Source organism: Dendroctonus ponderosae, unplaced genomic scaffold, assembly GCF_020466585.1.
Source record: "Dendroctonus ponderosae isolate FM_Combo_2020 unplaced genomic scaffold, Dpon_F_20191213v2 Dpon_F_20191213_4, whole genome shotgun sequence".
NCBI classification, from domain to species: Eukaryota; Metazoa; Arthropoda; class Insecta; order Coleoptera; family Curculionidae; genus Dendroctonus; species Dendroctonus ponderosae.
Window position 1 is genome coordinate 6,278,966 of NW_026018611.1, and position 17,078 is coordinate 6,296,043.

Here is a 17,078-nt window from a genome sequence, read left to right on the forward strand (position 1 = left end):
AAAGATAACAAAATTACGGTTACCCGAATTTTGTCAAAAAAACACCGGAAAAGGCTTGAGAAAATCGTCGATCGCAAAAAGAAACAGAAGAATCGCGCCAGTTTGATAGAGTCTTTGCAAACAGTCCAAGCCACTTCTGAGGAACTTTCGCAACTGACGTCAATTGCATCGGTTCAAACAAAGGGCTTGAAGAGGCATTACCGAGAAGAAGCCCATCCAGAAACTGTTAAAAATAGAAATGTAATTATCGATGACAAGCCGGCTCCAAAGCTCAATTCAATTAGAGGGGCGTATAGAAAAAAGCGAAGACGTCTATCAGATGATCACGTTCAAGTAGTTGAGAAAAGGTCCAAGATTAGAGACCCTAATATAGTTGGCTTTGAGTCTAGCGGCAGTGATGTATCGACCGATAATGATGATGAAGTGGAAGTTCCGCAAAAGATTTCCCCTGGAAAAGTGGAAAAGCCCAAGTCATGCAATGTTCAAAAAGAAGCTCCTGTTCAGAAGTCTACTGCTGAAGTAGTTGAAGTTGGAGATCCGAAGCGGAAAAATCCACAAAAGCCCGTGGTTCGCAAGCCTGCGGTATTTGTGGATTTGGCTAGAAGCAAGGAAATTCAAGCAGCCCGCTTGAAGTTGCCTATTCTAGCTGAAGAGCAACAAATCGTTGAGATAATCAATGAAAATCCAATTGTCATCATTTCCGGTAAGTAGTTCATTCCCCACATTTTTTTACTAATAAACGGTTATTAAAATCACAACTCTAGGTGAAACTGGAAGTGGCAAAACAACGCAAGTGCCACAATTTCTATATGAAGCCGGCTATGCTTTGGAAAGGCAAATATGTATTACCGAGCCAAGAAGAGTCGCTGCTATTTCTATGTCCAAAAGAGTGGGCGAGGAAATGAATCTAACCAGCAAAGAAGTTTCATATTTGATCCGGTTTGAGGGCAATGTAACAGACGAAACCAAAATCAAATTCATGACGGACGGAGTTTTGCTGAAAGAAATTCAAAGCGATTTTTTGCTCACAAAATACTCTGTAATTATCCTAGACGAGGCCCATGAAAGGTCAGTGGACACTGATCTTCTAATAGGATTCCTATCTCGTATTGTACCGCTGAGACACAAAAAGGGAGACCCATTGAAATTGATCATAATGTCAGCTACATTGAGAGTGAACGACTTTACTGAAAACAAGCACCTTTTCAAAAAAACGCCGCCGGTAATAAATGTAGATTCCCGGCAATTTCCTGTCACTGTCCACTTTAATAGGCGGACAAATAACGACTATCTAAAAGACGCATATCGGAAGACTGTGAGGATTCACAATACTTTGCCAGAAGGCGGCATTTTGGTTTTCGTCACTGGACAGCAGGAAGTTAATTATTTGGTGAATAAACTTAGACGGGCGTTTCCACAAAATAATATAAACAAAAACCGCACCGGTGAAGGTGAAAATAGTGGAGATAATGAAGAAAATCCGAATGAGTCTGACAGTGGAGATGATTTTGCTTTGAAGAAAATGCGCAAAAGGTTGAAAAAAGCCAAGCAAACTAATCTACCAGAAATCAACTTGGATGACTACAGCCTACAGAATGACACCGAAACCTTCTCTGGGGAGGAATATGATGGATTATCCGAAGACGAAGAACAGGCAGACGATGAAATTGTACATCGCAATGCACAACCGTTATGGGCTTTACCTTTGTATTCCATGTTGCCTTCTCAAAGGCAACAAAAGGTAATTTTGTGCAAAATCAATGTTTTTCCGCAATTAAAGCGTATTGTTGCAGGTCTTTCAACCGCCTCCCAGTGGTTGCCGGCTTTGTATTATTAGCACCAATGTGGCCGAAACTTCTTTAACAATTCCCAATATTAAATATGTCGTCGATACCGGAAAAACAAAGGTGAGTTGGATGTTTAAATCTTCTTCTGGCTGAATACTATACTATAACTGTTGCAGATGAAACTATACGATAAAATCACCGGCGTGACGAAATATGTGGTAGGTTGGACGAGTAAGGCGTCGGCTAATCAGAGGGCTGGCAGAGCAGGGCGTACAGGCCCTGGACATTGTTATAGGTAAGCTATTTCGTTCATAAATTCTACGATTTCAATATCGATTGTATTTTCATTTCTAGACTCTATTCAAGCGCAGTGTTTAACAACGAGCTGCCCCAGTTTAGTCCGGCAGAAATTCAACAAAAACCAATTGACGATGTGTATCTGCAACTGAAATGCATCGGTTTAAACAATGTCATCAAATTTCCTTTTCCTTCAGCTCCCGATTTAGAACAACTGAAAGCTGCAGCGCATAGACTAGAAGTTTTAGGTACTGTACGCAAAAATCACTTTTGATAATTATTGAAATTGTCAATTGGAATTTATGCAACTAGAATTTTGTTGCAGGTGCACTGAAGAACGGCCAATTAACGGGGCTTGGTCAAACCATTGCAAAATTTCCAGTTGCTGCTCGATTTGGCAAAATGCTCTCATTGAGCCGCCAGCAGGATCTTCTGCCTTACGCAATTATTTTAGTAGCTGCTTTAAGTGTCTCAGAAGTTCTCCTAGAGGTAAATATGTCACAGTCGTAAAATGTACGTCGTGAAAAACGTGATCAACGTAAAAAACACTAACTGTATCTGGAAAGTGGTATCTTACCATGGAAATCAGATTTTTTTTCAACTTTTGATTCCGTTTCTGCAGAAAAATATATAATATAAATCCGATTTTGTCGGCCGATTACATTTTTGTAGCATAAAAAACTGAAATTAAATTATTTATTTTTGAAACATATTAAGATTGTGTTGATTTTGGGATGTCATTCTTTTTGTTCCAGAGACCTTTGATATCCACATCTGCAGAAGACCAAAGCAAAACACGACAAAAATGGACATCGCTTAGAAAGCAACTGGCAGGAGCGGGAAACTCTCTTCTTTTAGGCGACAATGGCGTTTTGTTAAAAGCTATTGGTTGTGCTGAATATACAGACAGTATGACAGAACTTCGGAAAACGTGTGATGCATATGGCTTAAGGCACAAGGCTGTACTTGAGATTAGGTATGTCATTTACAGATTTAGAAGGAATAGATCGTTTCAACTATTTGATTTATTTCAGAAAACTGCGCGTTCAATTGACTTCGGAAATAAACAAGAACTTTGAAGATTTGGATATCGTTCTTCAACCTAAAATGGAACCACCAACGGATCATCAGGTCAGTCTTTGAACCCTAACAAATTAGAAACTTGTGAGTTTTTCGGATTTTTAGAGCGTCGTACAATGGAACTTCTTCCATTGAAAATTGGGAAGAAATTCGATTGTACGATGGCCTAAAAACCCGAAAAGCTCACAAGTTTCAAGGAATCGCCTCGAAAGCATATCTCTACTTATAAAATAGGTTTTTTATTTTTAATTAAAATACCACATTAAAAGGAATATTATTTGTACTGAATTGGGAAAGCTGTGAAAATATGAACATTACATTGCAGATGAAACTACTTCGGCAAGTACTTCTCAGTGCTATGGGAGATCAAATTGCAAGGAAGGTCCCCATAGACGAAGTCCCAAAAGGGGAAAAGCTATCCAAGTTTAAAAACGCTTATCAAGCAAATAATATGGAAGATCTAGTGTTTCTGCAGGATAGTTCAGTTCTTCGAAACATTTTCCCGGAGTTTGTGGTTTATCAGGAAATTTACGAAACTAATAAAATCTACATGAGAGGAGTAACAGCAGTAGATGCAGCATGGTTGCCTGTTTATGTACCTGCTCTATGCAATATGTCTGATCCGTTGGCAGACCCTCCTCCATTTTACAACGAAGAGACTGGTAGGAATTTTATGGAGATCAACGTTTCGAAGTTTTCACGATTAATTATTTGCAGGAACCGTATATTGTTGGTTTAAAGGCACTTTTGGCCCTCAAGCATGGCCATTACCACCTATCAAAATGCCATATCCTGACGGTATCGACAACTTTAAATGGTTTGCTGTGTTCTTCTTACAGGGCCTCCCGTTTAAAAAGTTGGCCAAATACCAAAATTGTTTGAAAAGTTTACCTGCGGTTATGACCAAAAGTTGGGCAAAGTTAGTAGAAACTTCCAATCTTTTTTTGGTTGCATTTTTAACATTTTTTTTTATAGATTGAAGCCTATGACACAGATTTTGCTAAACGGTCTGCTTAAAAAGCGCGCACACAGCAAGCAATCGTTGCTCGATGCTTGGGAAGAGCAACCAAATTGTAAGTTACTTCTATAAATTCAATTGGCTTGATCTGTTATAATAAAATCAGATATAATTAAAGTAAAACTATAACTGTTTTGTATGTTTTCAGATTTATTACAAGAATATTTGGAGTGGTTACCACAATCTGCACATGGGGAAGTGAGCTTACTGTGGCCCCCTTTAGATTAATCGATTAAAGTGCCCAGGTACTTCTAGATCTTGTTGATGTACATAATAAATATGTTATTGTAAATAATTGAATTGCAATTTTTAAATTTCAAAGAGCATCGCAATCCGACGAAAAAATGTACCTAAGGGCTTGGTATTTGTCCCAACAGACCAAAATTTACCCTTTTTGATGCAACAAACAAGTCACTCGTTGGTAAGGTTTTCGAATACATCAGGTTCTTCTTCCTCAAAGTCCTTTGTTTTGATGTCTTGGTCTTCACCATACTGTATGACATTATCTATTGTTATTAAGAGATCACCTAGAATAATAAATCCATAATAGATAATAAATTGGCATTTATGATAAGGTACTTACCCATATTCTCGTGGTTTTTCAGGTTTAATGGAATGAATCGTACTAGAGAATAATCTTCTATCAGTTTTCCGAAAGATTCCGTAAGGCTCTTGTATTTCAGATTGAAGGCCGAAAGTCCATTCAATTCAATATCTCCTAGAAAGAGTTCAACAATTGCAAAACTGCCTTAAAAGTAAATTTGAAAATCACTTGCCTAAAATTGCATGTGAATCCGGTTCCAAGAACCTTTCCAATCTTCTTCTGGCTGTTTTGCTAAGTAAGTCCATTTTGGATAGGATATTCACATGTGGCAGTTCCAAATTCACCATAATACTAAGAGCCGCCATCGTTCCTAAATCAACAAGATTTTTAATCGGTTTTAACACAAAAATGTGAAATTACCAGATAAAAACTTCGATCCATCAGTCATAAACTGTACATCCATTAGAAATACAGAACAAACATTAAAGTTCCAATCTTGCAATAGAGTAATCAGCCGTTTAATTGCAGTTAGATGTGTGTATAGCTCTATTTGACCGGGACAGTCGAATAAAATATAATCGTCTTCGTGTTCACCTATAAAAACAGTGTTGAATTGACTATTGGATATACAAGGTGTTTATCCAAACACGTCAGATGATAGGGAATAATGTAAATCCGTAACGAAGCATTTTTGGGCTATCGTTTATAAACTACAAACGGGTTATTTTCCGACGTAGAATACGTGGTCAGAATAATGCCCCTGCCCCCTGAAATACTTTGTATATTAGCAGTGTTCGCTTATAGAGAAAATATGGGAAAATAGCTTGACTATAAATGATTAGATTTCTCACAGTATCTATTATTAAACGTTTGATTGGGACAAACATAGACCAGGAAATTACGCTTTAAATTTTGCGATTTGACAATAAAATCTGATATTTTTATTGATACATACCAAGTCGCGTGCGAAGCCAGTCCGCGTTTTCCAAAAGGTATTCAATGCAGAACACTAAGCCACCTACAAGAACACATGTGAGACTTTCCAGTGAATTAATTAATCATGCTTTCCTTATACCATTAGGTCCAAAATGCAGCTCCTCATCTTCCATGGTGTCTTGCACTTGAATGAGCTCTCTGATGTCCACGAGAGGGGTATAGTCAAAGTGTTCGGCTGCAGGATCGAGATTTATTACTTCGATGTTTCTGTTCATGTCTGCTCCGTATTGAGCTACGGCACTACAGTAAGTGGACTGAAAATATTTAAAATGATGAAGATTAGGTCGTGTTTAATGCGAATTATTTTACAAAACTCGGTTTCGATAACGAAGGAACTTCAACAACTTTATAGAGAAGATATTTTAATCTGACCGTCAAATAACCAAGCGTAACATACATGGGCTAAACATAAGAAGGAGAAAATGGAGATTGAGCCTTCAAAAGAGTCCGAATCGGACCGAGCCTCTCAGAAGGGCTTTTTCATAAAAGCTAAGTAAAAAAGGGTCCAACCAATTCAACCCCTACATCCCCAAACACACAAAACTATAGAAAGTTTTGCCTTTTCTGATCTGTTGTATATATGTATACAAACAACAAAACAAAACTAATAGGAGCGTACATAAGACATAGGCAGACCTGCTACACATAACAAAACAGACAGGCTAAAACGAACTAAAATAAAATGGAATAAAGACAATCTCGATTTAACTTTCAAAGAACTACTTTACTTGAACATCTACGACTGCTGACTGTAAAGTAATGTATGTTTTCAAGTTATTATAGTTTTAAGAATTTGTAACTGTCCATTCAAGGGCAGAAATACCGATGCGTTCGCCTGTTTCTTGCGAAACAGGCTATCGACAGAAATCAAAATTATATATGATAAAAATAATTTTTCACTGGTTTGATAATAATTAATTTGTACCTTTCCACTTCCTGCGGGGCCAACAACCAACTGGGCGAACCGCATTTTAAGTTTTATACTTAATATATAAACCTGTAACTATATACTACTAGCAAAAACCATATAATTTTATACCACAGAACATACCCCCTTATATTTTCGGATATTTTGTGTTTTATACAAGTAAATGGTAAAAAACACCTGAGCGAAGAGAGGTTAGAATAACATAACCTCATCATTTTACGTTATGTCGTAATCAAACTGCTGTGTTGCCAACGATTGCTAGAGGATTGTTTGATAAAATCACAAATTTTCGGATAATTAAACAGCAATCGCTAACTGAAATAGTGGGTAGTGGCTTAGCTGGTGATGTCTACACGAAAATTAATAAATAATTAACAATATATACATAAACTTTCTCACATATGCATGGGAAACAGCATTGCCACATAAGTAACTAAAGTCTGAGGTGGTTAGATTTATTGACCACTGGATTTATTTACGTTTGATGACGTTTGACACGTCACTTTTAGGTTATTCAGCAATTTGTTATATTGAATGGGAGTGTAAAGTTTATATAAAATATTAAGGAAAAACGTTCCAGTTTAGCTGTAAACATGTTCAAAAAACTGAAAGAGAAGATTACTGAAGAAGTGAAGAGCAGTCCTCAGAGGTTTCAACAATTGACTCAAAGTGTTAGTGACAAATTACAAGGAACCAGTGCCCCTGAGGAAAATATGTTTTCGATTGGAGAAGATGGTAATTGTTCAATACTTTTTAATATTCTGCACTAACGGTTCGTACTTTAACTGCATAATATGGAAACCATTCGTTTTTTTGGTCGATAATCCGTATTAGCAGTCCCAATCAACACATAGAGTTGATTGTTTATATTGTTGCCATTTTAAGTTACAGCCGCTTGTGGCTGGTTTTATTTAAAGTAATAATGCGACTTTAAGTCCTTTGATTTGAATAGTTTAAAGCGACTACAATTCATTAATCTGTTTCTTTACTATTGATAGCAGATGAAAATGCTTCAGCTATGCGTACAGATCAAGGGTTCTCTAGTGTTAATCTTGTTTCACCCTCTTCTGAAGGCAGAAGCAGAAGACTCTCCAACTCTTCTATGGCCAGTGATGTATCTTTTCTTCCTAGATATGAGCCGAGTAGTTCATACCATTTGCAGGTAAGTTTATAGAGATTTTTCAATGAAAATCAAGTCTACATTTACTATCAGAGATTTCGGTGCCTAATGAACATTACATTAATCAGTTAAATCCTGTAGATTTACGGCTTCCAACTTGATAATTGTGCTAGTTTGGTCTAAATATGATTTACTATTGAGGTCAATAAAATGGTTAATTAGCTGATAGCATGTAATGTTTATTTGGTTAAAATCGCATTTTTACGCTTCCTTAATTCACAACATGTTTTATTTGCATATCTTAAGCGGATATTTTTATTGGAACTTTTACTGTTGGGATGTTTTTGGTGTAAAGCCGCATTTTGTCAACTTTTGTAAACTAATATCAACAATTTTTGTATGAATAATTGCTTTAGAACGTATTTAGTTCGGATTCTTGACTATTTTGTGATTGTTTTTTCGCTTAAAATGTATGCTTTTTGTCATCAACCCGTTTAATTCAGGTCGATTTAATGGGGAAAATGATAGAGCCTTGCTAAAATAATTATAAAAGCTGTGATTCGATATACAGAGTGTTGAAGTTAGAAATTGTTTTTGGTTTTTCCATTCTGACTCTTGAAGTTTTTGAGGTATTTACCCCAAATTTGGAATTTAGGTTTAGCTTGGGGGTCCACAGCAAATTCATATGTCAAGCAGGTGTAAGAATTTACAGGGTGACATTTTTTTAGGGGGCATGCCCCTTTTTGCCCCCTAACTTTTTTGTGGTGAGCCACTTCTTTGGTCAATCTACAGCTTTTCTTTCCAATTGAATTTTTTCGGCTCTGCCATGGTTTTCAAGTGAATTGCAAAATAATTACTTGCTTCATGCTTCGTGATTTTGCCTCTATTAGAACGAAGCCAAATTTTTGTTTAAATATTATAAGGGACATTGTTTATCATATGGTCAGATCAATGGTTAATGCGACTGTCTACCTTCTAATTTTCAAGTAAATACATTAAAAAACGTAGGAGTCAGAATGGGAAAACAAAATGCAATTTCCTCCTTCATCGCCATGTATATCAAAAGTATGTTAAATTGCACCTGGTTTATTGCAACGTTTTGGTGATTATGATCCGTTATCCGGGTTGTAGTAAAATTAGTAAAGCAAAGGATCACAAAAAGTAAAGAAGTTACCGACTGTAAAAATTCATAACTTTTGTATCTGATAATAGAAGCGTTTGGTGACATATCTTTTTGATTCGGCATAATTTACTTGAAATAAGATTGTTTAAATGTTCATGGATTGGTAATGGACTAGACATGAGATATTCCCGTGTTCTATAAAGTTGCCAATTTAAACATGATTTATCTATTAATTAAGAATATTTGTTTCTTTACTAATTCGATCCTACGCACTATAGGCAATGACAAATTAATTAAATCTCCTGAAACAACAAAAAGGCCAATATTGATTGCTTGGGCGTGAACTCTATTAATAGTACTCAGTGGAATACTTGATTTCTTTAGTGCTTATTACTTAGGTCAACAGTTATTTTAGCGGGTTTGGTGAATTTTTTCAAGAAGTAAGAATTGTTTCTGTTGTAGTCAGACTTAGATGCTTCGGCAAGTGAGCTGGAGGACAATGTTTCCCAGGCATCATCACAGTTGGGTCATGTTTCAAAGGAACAGGTTTATGCGGCATACCAGAAATCCCAAATGCGATATCATAAATACCGGGGCCGATATACGGATTTAGCGCGACATTACAAGGAGCTTGAAAGGGAAAATGCCAAAATGAAGGTCAGTGAAAAGCCAAAAGAAATGTGACCACACTTTGGGACTATTGCCAACAATCTTTCTCACACCTGCATATATATTTGGCCATAAACATGTTATCACAAATTTAAAAATAGCTTGTTTTTCCTTTCAGTCGGTGCTTGGGGAAACGCAAGATAAGGCAATTCGTAGAGTGACCGAGTTAAAAGAACAGTGCACGTTGGAACAGAAAGCGAAAGCACATCTCGAAAGTGCGTTACGCGACGAATTAGATGAAAGACAAATGAAAATCCAGTCGTTACAAACAAAAATTGAACTGCTGCAACAGGAACAGAACTACACTGACGGTCTAGTTGAGGTTGATCAAAAAGAGACCGCAATAGGTATTGATTCTGATAAACTGGAACAACTTACCAAATATTTAAACGATGCCAGAAGCGAGATAGAGGCCCTAAACAGTAAAATACAAGAGCATAAAGCGAGCGCGATCATTTTCCAAACCAAGGAACAAGAATATCGGAACAAAATCTCCTCTTTGGAGCAGGATATTTTGAATTTTTCTGAACGGTTTGTTTTTTTTTAATCAGCCTTAACTTTACGTCGATTTTTATTTATCACCACTTTTCCTATAGGGAAAAAGAAAACAATATAAAACTGGCGGAAAACAAAATGGAACTCCACAACGAACTAATCAGTAAGGACTCGGAAATCAGCAGACTGAAGAATGAAATCGAGTCACTAAAAACGGCCATCAACGCTCCAGATAAAGAGTATAAATCAGCGAAAGTTGAAAACTTACAAAGTCAAAACATTAAACTCACGGATAAATTGGAAGGCTTCACTCAAAAGTGCAACGAATTGGAAACTAAATTACGAGAACTGGAAAAGTACCAAAGCGAAAACAAAGAGCTGACGGAGAAAAACGCAGAACTAAATCAAAGAATCTCAGCCGCGGAAAATAAAGCTGAAGCCCGACTGAAAAATGTTTTAGATGAGAACATGCAGCTGCAAACTGTGATTGATGCTCTCAAACTTGGCTTGAACACTTGCCAGGATAATTTGAAAAGGTAATACATTCCCAATACAGCTGGATTCAACTCCAGTAACTTATAATTTTCAGGATAACTGAGGAAAAGCAAAATCTAATAGATCTGGTACAAAATGAAAAGCTAAATTATGAAAACCAAATCCAGCATCTACGAGATAGTGCCAAAAAGGGTCTCTTTAGTCTGGAAACGCGAATTTCGGACAGAGTTAAGCAGCAGTTCGAAGAAAAAGAAGCGATGCTGAAATCGCAATTTGATCAAAAACTTAAGGAAATATCAGCTAGCAATCAAACGGCAGCTGAAATTCATTTGCAGCTTCTGGAGAAAGACGCTGTCATCACAGATATTTCCAAAGAGATAGCTTTTCATAAAGATAAATTGACCGAAAAAAGCAATCAATATAAAGAGCTGGAATCTAATCATCTGGAGCTGATTGAAGAGAGCAGTCACTTAAGGGCTATGCTCAGTAACCTAGAACGACAAATATCCGAAACTGCTAACGAGAACAACATGAATTATGAGGAGAATATTGGACGCTTGCAAGTGAGTAACCTTTTTCCATTCAAATCGCCGCATTTTATCAATCTTTATTTGTCCTTTAGAACACCATCAAATCCCAACAAGAGCAATTGGAGCACTTAGAAACAATGTGCACAGAAAAAGAAGACCTGATAGTGAAGCTCACCAAAGACAACGTGAAACTTGAAGCTTCCAATTCAGAACTGTACACAAAATTCAAGTTAGTTTAACTTAAACGAACAAATAAAAAAATATCTTTTGTAACAATTTGCAGATTATTAATAGAAAAGGAAGAAGCTTCCGGTATGGAGGTAACAGAAAACAACTTAATGGAATTGAAGGTCCAAGCTCTAGAAGAAGAGAAGAGGGTGCTTTTGGACAGTTTTGAAATGGAGCGAAAGCTCTATAACAAAGTGTTCGAGGAACACAACGACATCAAAGTTAAGGAAATCGAGATCTCCGAATTGGAGGAACGGAATAATAAATTAGATGAAAACATTGTACGTTTGAAAGGTTTTCTCAACGACAAGGAACATACTATTGTGGAGTTGAATAAGGTACTTTTCTATGAAGTAGTTGTGAAACTGTATTTCTTAAAGTATATTTCAGATTAAACTGGGCCTAGAGCAAGAACTAACAAAAGCCCAGGAACTAACTCGTATTAAAGAAGAACGCAATGAAGTAGTTGAACTCGACAAAACCGAGTGCAATCTCTTGCAAATAAAAGTGCAACAACTTCAAAACGAAAAGGAAAACCTGTTAAAGTCGATGAACGCCAATTATTTCCAAACGAGCAACGAAAATATGTCGCCAAACTATAAAGAAGACATTATGGACGAAAATGTAGAGCTGGCCAAAGAGAATCTTCAGCTGAAGCAAGTCAAGGATGAATTAATGGGGAAAGTTCGCATTATTGAGGAGCGAGACCAAGTAAGAACCTAAACAGCGAATTATATTCATGTAAAGCGTTTATTTCGCAGGTAGTTGAAATGGAATCATCAGAATGCAACCTACTCAAGCTAAAACTTCAAGAACTTGAAAAGGAAAAAAAAGAACTTGAAAAGAGTTTCGAAATGGAACGACAGTTGTTTAATAAAGTTTTAGTCGAACATAAAGAGCTGAAGGTTAAAGAAGAACTAATCACAGATCTGGAAGGCAGTAACGTACATTTGTCCGAAAAAATCGCCAAATTAAAACACTACTTAAAGGAAAAAGAAGAAACTATAGTCAAGCTGCAGAAGGTATGATTCGGTATTATCAATGGATTGAGAAAGTGTAATTGATTAATTTAAGGCCAATTTGGAATTGGAACAAGAAATTACCAAACTCAAGGAGTCACGTCAAATTAGAGATGAGCAAATAGACTCGGTGCAAATCGAGAAAACCGAGTGTGACTTGTTGGAGATGAAATTAAAGTCACTGCAAGAGGAGAATCAAAATATGTTGAATTCATTTGAAATGGAAAGGACCACCTACGAATCGGCTTTAACCAAAGGCACGCACCTAGAGAATCAAATCGATGACCTGAATAAGCAAATACTCCAATTGAAGCAAGATAAAGAATCTTTGGAGGATAGTTACAGAATAGAGAAAGACGATTTAATGCAGTCTTTTGAAGTAAGTGCGTTTAAGTAACTTTTTGGGTTAATTATTTCAACGAGTGGTTTGTTCAATTGTAGCTAGAGAGGAAAAATTTCGAACTCATTGACACTGAACTGCGACGAATGAGCCAAGAAAATCATACACTGAAGGACGACAAAGAAAACCTCAACTCCAAGCTAAAAGAGGAAACTTTGTTACTAGAAAAACAAATAAATGTCCTCAAGGAGGAGACTGAAAAATTGCAGAGCGATAATGAAAATCTCAAAAAGGAAATTGGTAAGTTTGGCATTAACACTAAAACTTTTCACATTGTTGTCAATTTTTAGATGTTCGTCAAAAGAAACTAGAAAACCTTAGCAAAACAGTGACTCAATTAAATAAAGATCTAGAACACAAGGAAGATAAATACAAAACGATGCTGGAAACACTGAACACAGAAAAGTCAGAAAAGAAGGCGGCAATTACGAAGTTAAAAGCCATTCAGGCGGAACTAGACAAAAGTAATGCGGAAATCGGCGAGATTAAAAAATCTCTAGAAACTGTAGATAAGCTGTACAATGCAGCTAAAAGCAAACAATCCGATGACGGTCATTTGCTAGAGGAGACCAGACGAAAACTGACCGAAACTAGGAATGACAAAATAAAGTACGGGTAATAATATTCTCATAAATCTTTGTTAATTCTTCGTTTGAACTTTAGGCTTGATAAGGAGCTAAAAAAGAAGACAGATGAATTCCACTTTAAAGCGAAAGAGATGAACGTGATTGAGCAGCAATTTAATCTTGCAACTCGGGATAATAAGCAACTGAGGGATAAAATCGATGAAATCACAGCGGAATGCAATAATCTCCGGCCCCTACTGCCTAAACTCAAAGAACTGGAGCAAGTGAAGAAGCAAAATGAGGTGATTTTTTAGTAGCAAAAATTATACATTGGGTTAACAGCGAAATGTAATTTCAGACGTTACAAAAGGAATGTGATAAACAGCGCCAAGATATCTCGGAACTGAAAGTTAGGATCAGTCAGTTATCGTCTGATAATCGAAACGTGAACGAAGACCATGATAAATTGGCTGCTGAAATTGAAGAGTACAAGTTAAAATGCGAATCCCTTCAAAATGAAAAAGGAACGGTTGAAGGAAAATATACCGAACTGGAGCGAGAACGCGATAGTTTACGGGTAAGGATAAACTTTAGGGAAACTTCGGTCTTTAAGACTTCTTTCTCTCAGGTTGCAGTTACAGACTTAACCGATAAATTGGAGCAAAATCGACGGCAAATTGAAAACCATTCCAGTTCTGCTCCTGCGACAAACAATCCGGATTTAATGGAAATTCAAAAAGACTTTTTTGACCTTAAACAGAAATTCGATCAGTTGCATTCGGAGAATAACAGTATGAAAGCTGAGTATTCGAAACTGGAGGAGCAATGTAGAGATTTCACGAAAGTAAGTTTTATTTTAAGCCTCAAACAAAATCTATTACAATTGTGCATAAATTGTTAGATTTTAGTAGATTCGTATTGTTAATTTTGTGTCAAATTTAAAAGCTTTCTAAATGTTTATGTTTTCCAGAGTAAGAAAGATCTAGAAACGCAAATATCTGAGCTAGAACGACACTACACCGAGGTGTTGCATGAAAAGCAGCTTTTGCAGGATGAAATTTTAGAATTGAAAATTGCCCCAATTAATAGGAGCAGCAGTAAATTAGGTGAGTAACAATTAAATAGTTGTGTTTCATTAACTGCCGAAAAAGGTGAATCATTTTCGTTTTTTCGTAGATAAACTAGCCATAGTCCAACAGGAAAAATCGGTCTTGTCGGCAGGGAACCGATCGGGTATCCCAGATGACCAATTGCTAAAGGAAAACGAAACGTTAAAAGATAAGTTAATCCAGTACAAGTCCTTGGATATTACGAACAAAAGCTCGATCGAATTCTATGAAAATGAGCTAGAAAAAGTGAAAAATCAAAATGAAAAACTCAATAGGAAATTAGACGAGACTCTAGTGACTCTGAACCATTGCGCCGATTTATCTAGTTCTACGGAAATAGAATATTTGAAGAACGTTTTGTACAATTACATGCTGGGAAAGGAGAGCATGGTTTTAGCAAGAGTAATAGCTGCCGTTTGTAAGTTCGATCCCAATCAGACTGAAGCTGTTTTGCAAAAGGAGCAGCAAAAACAGACCATAGTAAGTTTTAGTTTACTTCTTAAGGTGGCAAACTTTTAGCAATCTTTCTTCATTTAAATGTCGGTGTTTGCAGTTCGGTCAACTAGGAATTCTATAGCATACGGATGGTGTTGCTACTGTAGAGCAGAGGTAATAATCGCAATGTAATTTCAACGATTCTAACGTGAAAGTTCCAACATACTTGAGATTGATTCCATGAAGGTGTCGGCAGTTTTCAGCGGCACAAAACTGATGAAAAGCTTTACTTAATAAACGTAAAATCAATCTAAAGGTAGTGAGAGGGAAATTAAGTAGTAAGTTATGACTAATAACTGCATATTAAAGTTATCTCACCAAAATTGGACTTTCGATTGTATGAGAACATGCTTGTATAGTTGATTGGGCCAAATTTAGAATAATAGAGAATTCACGTTTTATCATAATACTCTTGTGACTAAAGTATTTGCAATTAAAGTATTTTTTTATGAGACTCAGTTATGCACTTGGTTGGAGTTTTAAACAACTAAATATTCTGAGCCATCAAATAAGGAAAAATAGACACAATTGCATTTTAAGTAGGTATTTGCAATGTCCCCGTTTTCGTAACACAAAATATGGTATTTAAACTTCTTCTACCTAGATAAAGCTTCTCATAGTCTAACTTATAGATTTTATATGCAATATTGTAGACTAAATATTCGACGCATGGTGTATTAGCTCCAAAGCCCTTAAAGGCAAGAATCTTATATTATATTAATAACTGTCTTGTTTTATCTTCCACATAAATTTAACGAACAACAGGTGTTTGAGTGTTAATTGGTTTATTCACATTTTAAATAATTGATGTTGTGATATTTATTACTTTAATTTTGCATTCCATTGTTGGCAGTATTTAATAATTTCTCTTAATGAGGATTTACATTTTTTACATATTCATTTTATCTTCTGCCTATAAATATTTCATACATGTACTTTTGTTAGTCATCTTTATAATATTGTTATGTATTCTGTTAAAATAAATAATATTTTTTAAAACTGCTCAATTTGTCAGCCATGCTTGTTGCACAAGGAAACAAGCATATTTTGGCCAGGATTTTCGAACTTAAAAGTGATTGTGCTGGGACAATTAGTAATGATAAGAGTTTTAACAGTTGAACCCAACATCTACTTTGGCAAGTTGTGAAATAGAGTAACACCTAAAAATAGTTTTTACAAACATTCACTGCCTTATGTAAATGTAATTTAAAATATGTACTGAAGACTATATAATTACCTTAACATTATTTACAACTTTTCAACTCTCAGGAAAACATTTAAAGAGAACATTCATGCCACACAGCTCGCATATTGACAGAAGAAGCGTGTTATATTAGAAGTAATTTGCAGTGTTTTAAAATCTATCTAGAACCTTTTCAGAAATTCTTCTGCAACAATTCTAGCTCTGGCATTCACTGCCAGCTTCATCTCCGAAATCTCTTTGTCGATTTCTTCCATGAAATGTATCACAAAGTCCACCAGTTTGTGTTTGTACATTTGCTCGGTGTGGAAGTTGGTGATCAGGAAACTAATGTCGTAGTTTTCCAAGGGCTTGCGACGAAGCACTATAAAATTCTCGGCGCGCATCATCATAAACCTCATGAACTTTTTACACAGGATCTTCTCGATTTCATCTGCCTGTTTCACTGCTATGCTAATGCGAACTGAGTTAACCGAAGCCTCTATTCTGACCTGGAAATTACGCAAATTTTAGCATGAAAATTTGCAATGAAAGCAATCTGCCCAAGTACCCGTTCTTTCTCATTTCGGGAGATTACAACTGGGGTGAGTAATAGTTCTTTGCAGCTTCTAACCTCCACTTCGGGTTTGTTGTGTCGCTCCACCACCTGGGAACTGAAATTGTCCAGACACATTGCCGCTGTTAAAGTATGCCGAACTGCATCTAAATAGGGCTTTAACGTAGCCGACATGTTTTAGTTATTTTTATGCAAATCAAAGCAAAACAAGCTTATCAGGCACACCTCCCGTTGTGACGGGCAATGTTTTCGTGTTAAATGACTTTTGTGACAGTTTTGACTGTATTGAGACTCGATCGATGACAAGTCTTCTACTTCTCTTCAGTATTTCTAACTCGATTGTTTGTTATATTTGTGAAATTTGCAGTCTTTTATGGGACTTTTGTACTTTTATTATTCAAATAGCACAAACAAAAACTGTT

At 36.2% G+C, this 17,078-nt stretch overlaps 4 protein-coding genes across 8 annotated transcripts in view; 2 read left to right on the forward strand and 2 right to left on the reverse strand.

Annotated features, from left to right (window-relative positions):
* Positions 1 to 4,482, forward strand: part of LOC109537101 (probable ATP-dependent RNA helicase kurz) — a 7,500-nt gene extending 3,018 nt beyond the window's left edge. The window contains exons 3-14 of the mRNA XM_048665529.1: positions 54 to 703; positions 765 to 1,741; positions 1,794 to 1,907; positions 1,964 to 2,082; positions 2,142 to 2,332; positions 2,410 to 2,573; positions 2,840 to 3,060; positions 3,119 to 3,215; positions 3,490 to 3,826; positions 3,882 to 4,083; positions 4,140 to 4,237; positions 4,331 to 4,482. Of these exons, the coding sequence (XP_048521486.1) occupies positions 54 to 703; positions 765 to 1,741; positions 1,794 to 1,907; positions 1,964 to 2,082; positions 2,142 to 2,332; positions 2,410 to 2,573; positions 2,840 to 3,060; positions 3,119 to 3,215; positions 3,490 to 3,826; positions 3,882 to 4,083; positions 4,140 to 4,237; positions 4,331 to 4,410 (3,250 nt within the window). The 3' untranslated portion in view covers positions 4,411 to 4,482. The remainder of the gene's footprint in view (positions 1 to 53; positions 704 to 764; positions 1,742 to 1,793; positions 1,908 to 1,963; positions 2,083 to 2,141; positions 2,333 to 2,409; positions 2,574 to 2,839; positions 3,061 to 3,118; positions 3,216 to 3,489; positions 3,827 to 3,881; positions 4,084 to 4,139; positions 4,238 to 4,330) is intronic.
* Positions 4,313 to 6,872, reverse strand: LOC109537104 (GPN-loop GTPase 3). 3 transcript variants are annotated; one of them, XM_019903671.2, is made up of 8 exons: positions 6,808 to 6,872; positions 6,648 to 6,761; positions 5,802 to 5,976; positions 5,682 to 5,744; positions 5,147 to 5,320; positions 4,959 to 5,096; positions 4,766 to 4,900; positions 4,313 to 4,709 (listed from the first exon to the last, which is right to left on the reverse strand). In XM_019903671.2, the coding sequence occupies exons 2-8, from the start codon at positions 6,690 to 6,692 to the stop codon at positions 4,594 to 4,596; spliced, it is 846 nt and encodes a 281-aa protein (XP_019759230.1). In that variant the 5' UTR covers positions 6,693 to 6,761; positions 6,808 to 6,872; the 3' UTR covers positions 4,313 to 4,593. The 3 variants fall into 3 exon arrangements, with proteins under 3 accessions (XP_019759230.1, XP_019759229.1, XP_019759228.1); XM_019903670.2 differs by having other exon boundaries at positions 6,648 to 6,719; positions 6,774 to 6,871; XM_019903669.2 differs by having other exon boundaries at positions 6,648 to 6,872.
* A 239-nt stretch (positions 6,873 to 7,111) lies between these two features.
* Positions 7,112 to 15,898, forward strand: LOC109537100 (golgin subfamily A member 4). Of its 3 annotated transcripts, none has more exons than XM_048665516.1 (19): positions 7,112 to 7,385; positions 7,652 to 7,812; positions 9,356 to 9,550; positions 9,681 to 10,093; positions 10,159 to 10,593; positions 10,647 to 11,115; positions 11,175 to 11,311; positions 11,366 to 11,648; positions 11,701 to 12,021; positions 12,072 to 12,332; positions 12,385 to 12,708; positions 12,771 to 12,969; positions 13,020 to 13,338; positions 13,393 to 13,597; positions 13,654 to 13,872; positions 13,924 to 14,139; positions 14,266 to 14,401; positions 14,472 to 14,884; positions 14,958 to 15,898. In XM_048665516.1, exons 1-19 carry the CDS (start codon positions 7,244 to 7,246, stop codon positions 14,979 to 14,981), a joined length of 4,872 nt encoding a protein of 1,623 aa, XP_048521473.1. In that variant the 5' UTR covers positions 7,112 to 7,243; the 3' UTR covers positions 14,982 to 15,898. The 3 variants fall into 3 exon arrangements, with proteins under 3 accessions (XP_048521473.1, XP_019759224.2, XP_019759225.2); XM_019903665.2 differs by having other exon boundaries at positions 7,113 to 7,385; positions 7,649 to 7,812; XM_019903666.2 differs by having other exon boundaries at positions 7,113 to 7,385; positions 7,724 to 7,812.
* Positions 15,668 to 16,959, reverse strand: LOC109537105 (actin-related protein 2/3 complex subunit 4). Its single transcript, XM_019903674.2, has 2 exons — positions 16,651 to 16,959; positions 15,668 to 16,591 (listed from the first exon to the last, which is right to left on the reverse strand). The coding sequence occupies exons 1-2, from the start codon at positions 16,828 to 16,830 to the stop codon at positions 16,265 to 16,267; spliced, it is 507 nt and encodes a 168-aa protein (XP_019759233.1). The 5' UTR covers positions 16,831 to 16,959; the 3' UTR covers positions 15,668 to 16,264.
* Positions 16,960 to 17,078: the final 119 nt, after the last annotated feature.

What these genes read in the sequence shown, in the direction of transcription:
- LOC109537100 (XM_019903665.2), top strand. Translation starts at nt 7,244, where the DNA reads ATGTTCAAAAAACTGAAAGAGAAGATTACTGAAGAAGTGAAGAGCAGT. An exon ending in TTATTGAGGAGCGAGACCAA is followed by an intron (nt 12,022 to 12,071) that starts GTAAGAACCTAA and finishes TTTATTTCGCAG; the next exon opens with GTAGTTGAAATGGAATCATC. An exon ending in AAATCTCAAAAAGGAAATTG is followed by an intron (nt 12,970 to 13,019) that starts GTAAGTTTGGCA and finishes GTCAATTTTTAG; the next exon opens with ATGTTCGTCAAAAGAAACTA.
- LOC109537105 (XM_019903674.2), bottom strand. Translation starts at nt 16,830, where the DNA reads ATGTCGGCTACGTTAAAGCCCTATTTAGATGCAGTTCGGCATACTTTA. An exon ending in CCCGAAATGAGAAAGAACGG is followed by an intron (nt 16,592 to 16,650) that starts GTACTTGGGCAG and finishes CGTAATTTCCAG; the next exon opens with GTCAGAATAGAGGCTTCGGT.
- LOC109537104 (XM_019903671.2), bottom strand. Translation starts at nt 6,692, where the DNA reads ATGCGGTTCGCCCAGTTGGTTGTTGGCCCCGCAGGAAGTGGAAAG. An exon ending in GCTGCATTTTGGACCTAATG is followed by an intron (nt 5,745 to 5,801) that starts GTATAAGGAAAG and finishes GTGTTCTTGTAG; the next exon opens with GTGGCTTAGTGTTCTGCATT. An exon ending in TGGATCGAAGTTTTTATCTG is followed by an intron (nt 5,097 to 5,146) that starts GTAATTTCACAT and finishes TTGTTGATTTAG; the next exon opens with GAACGATGGCGGCTCTTAGT.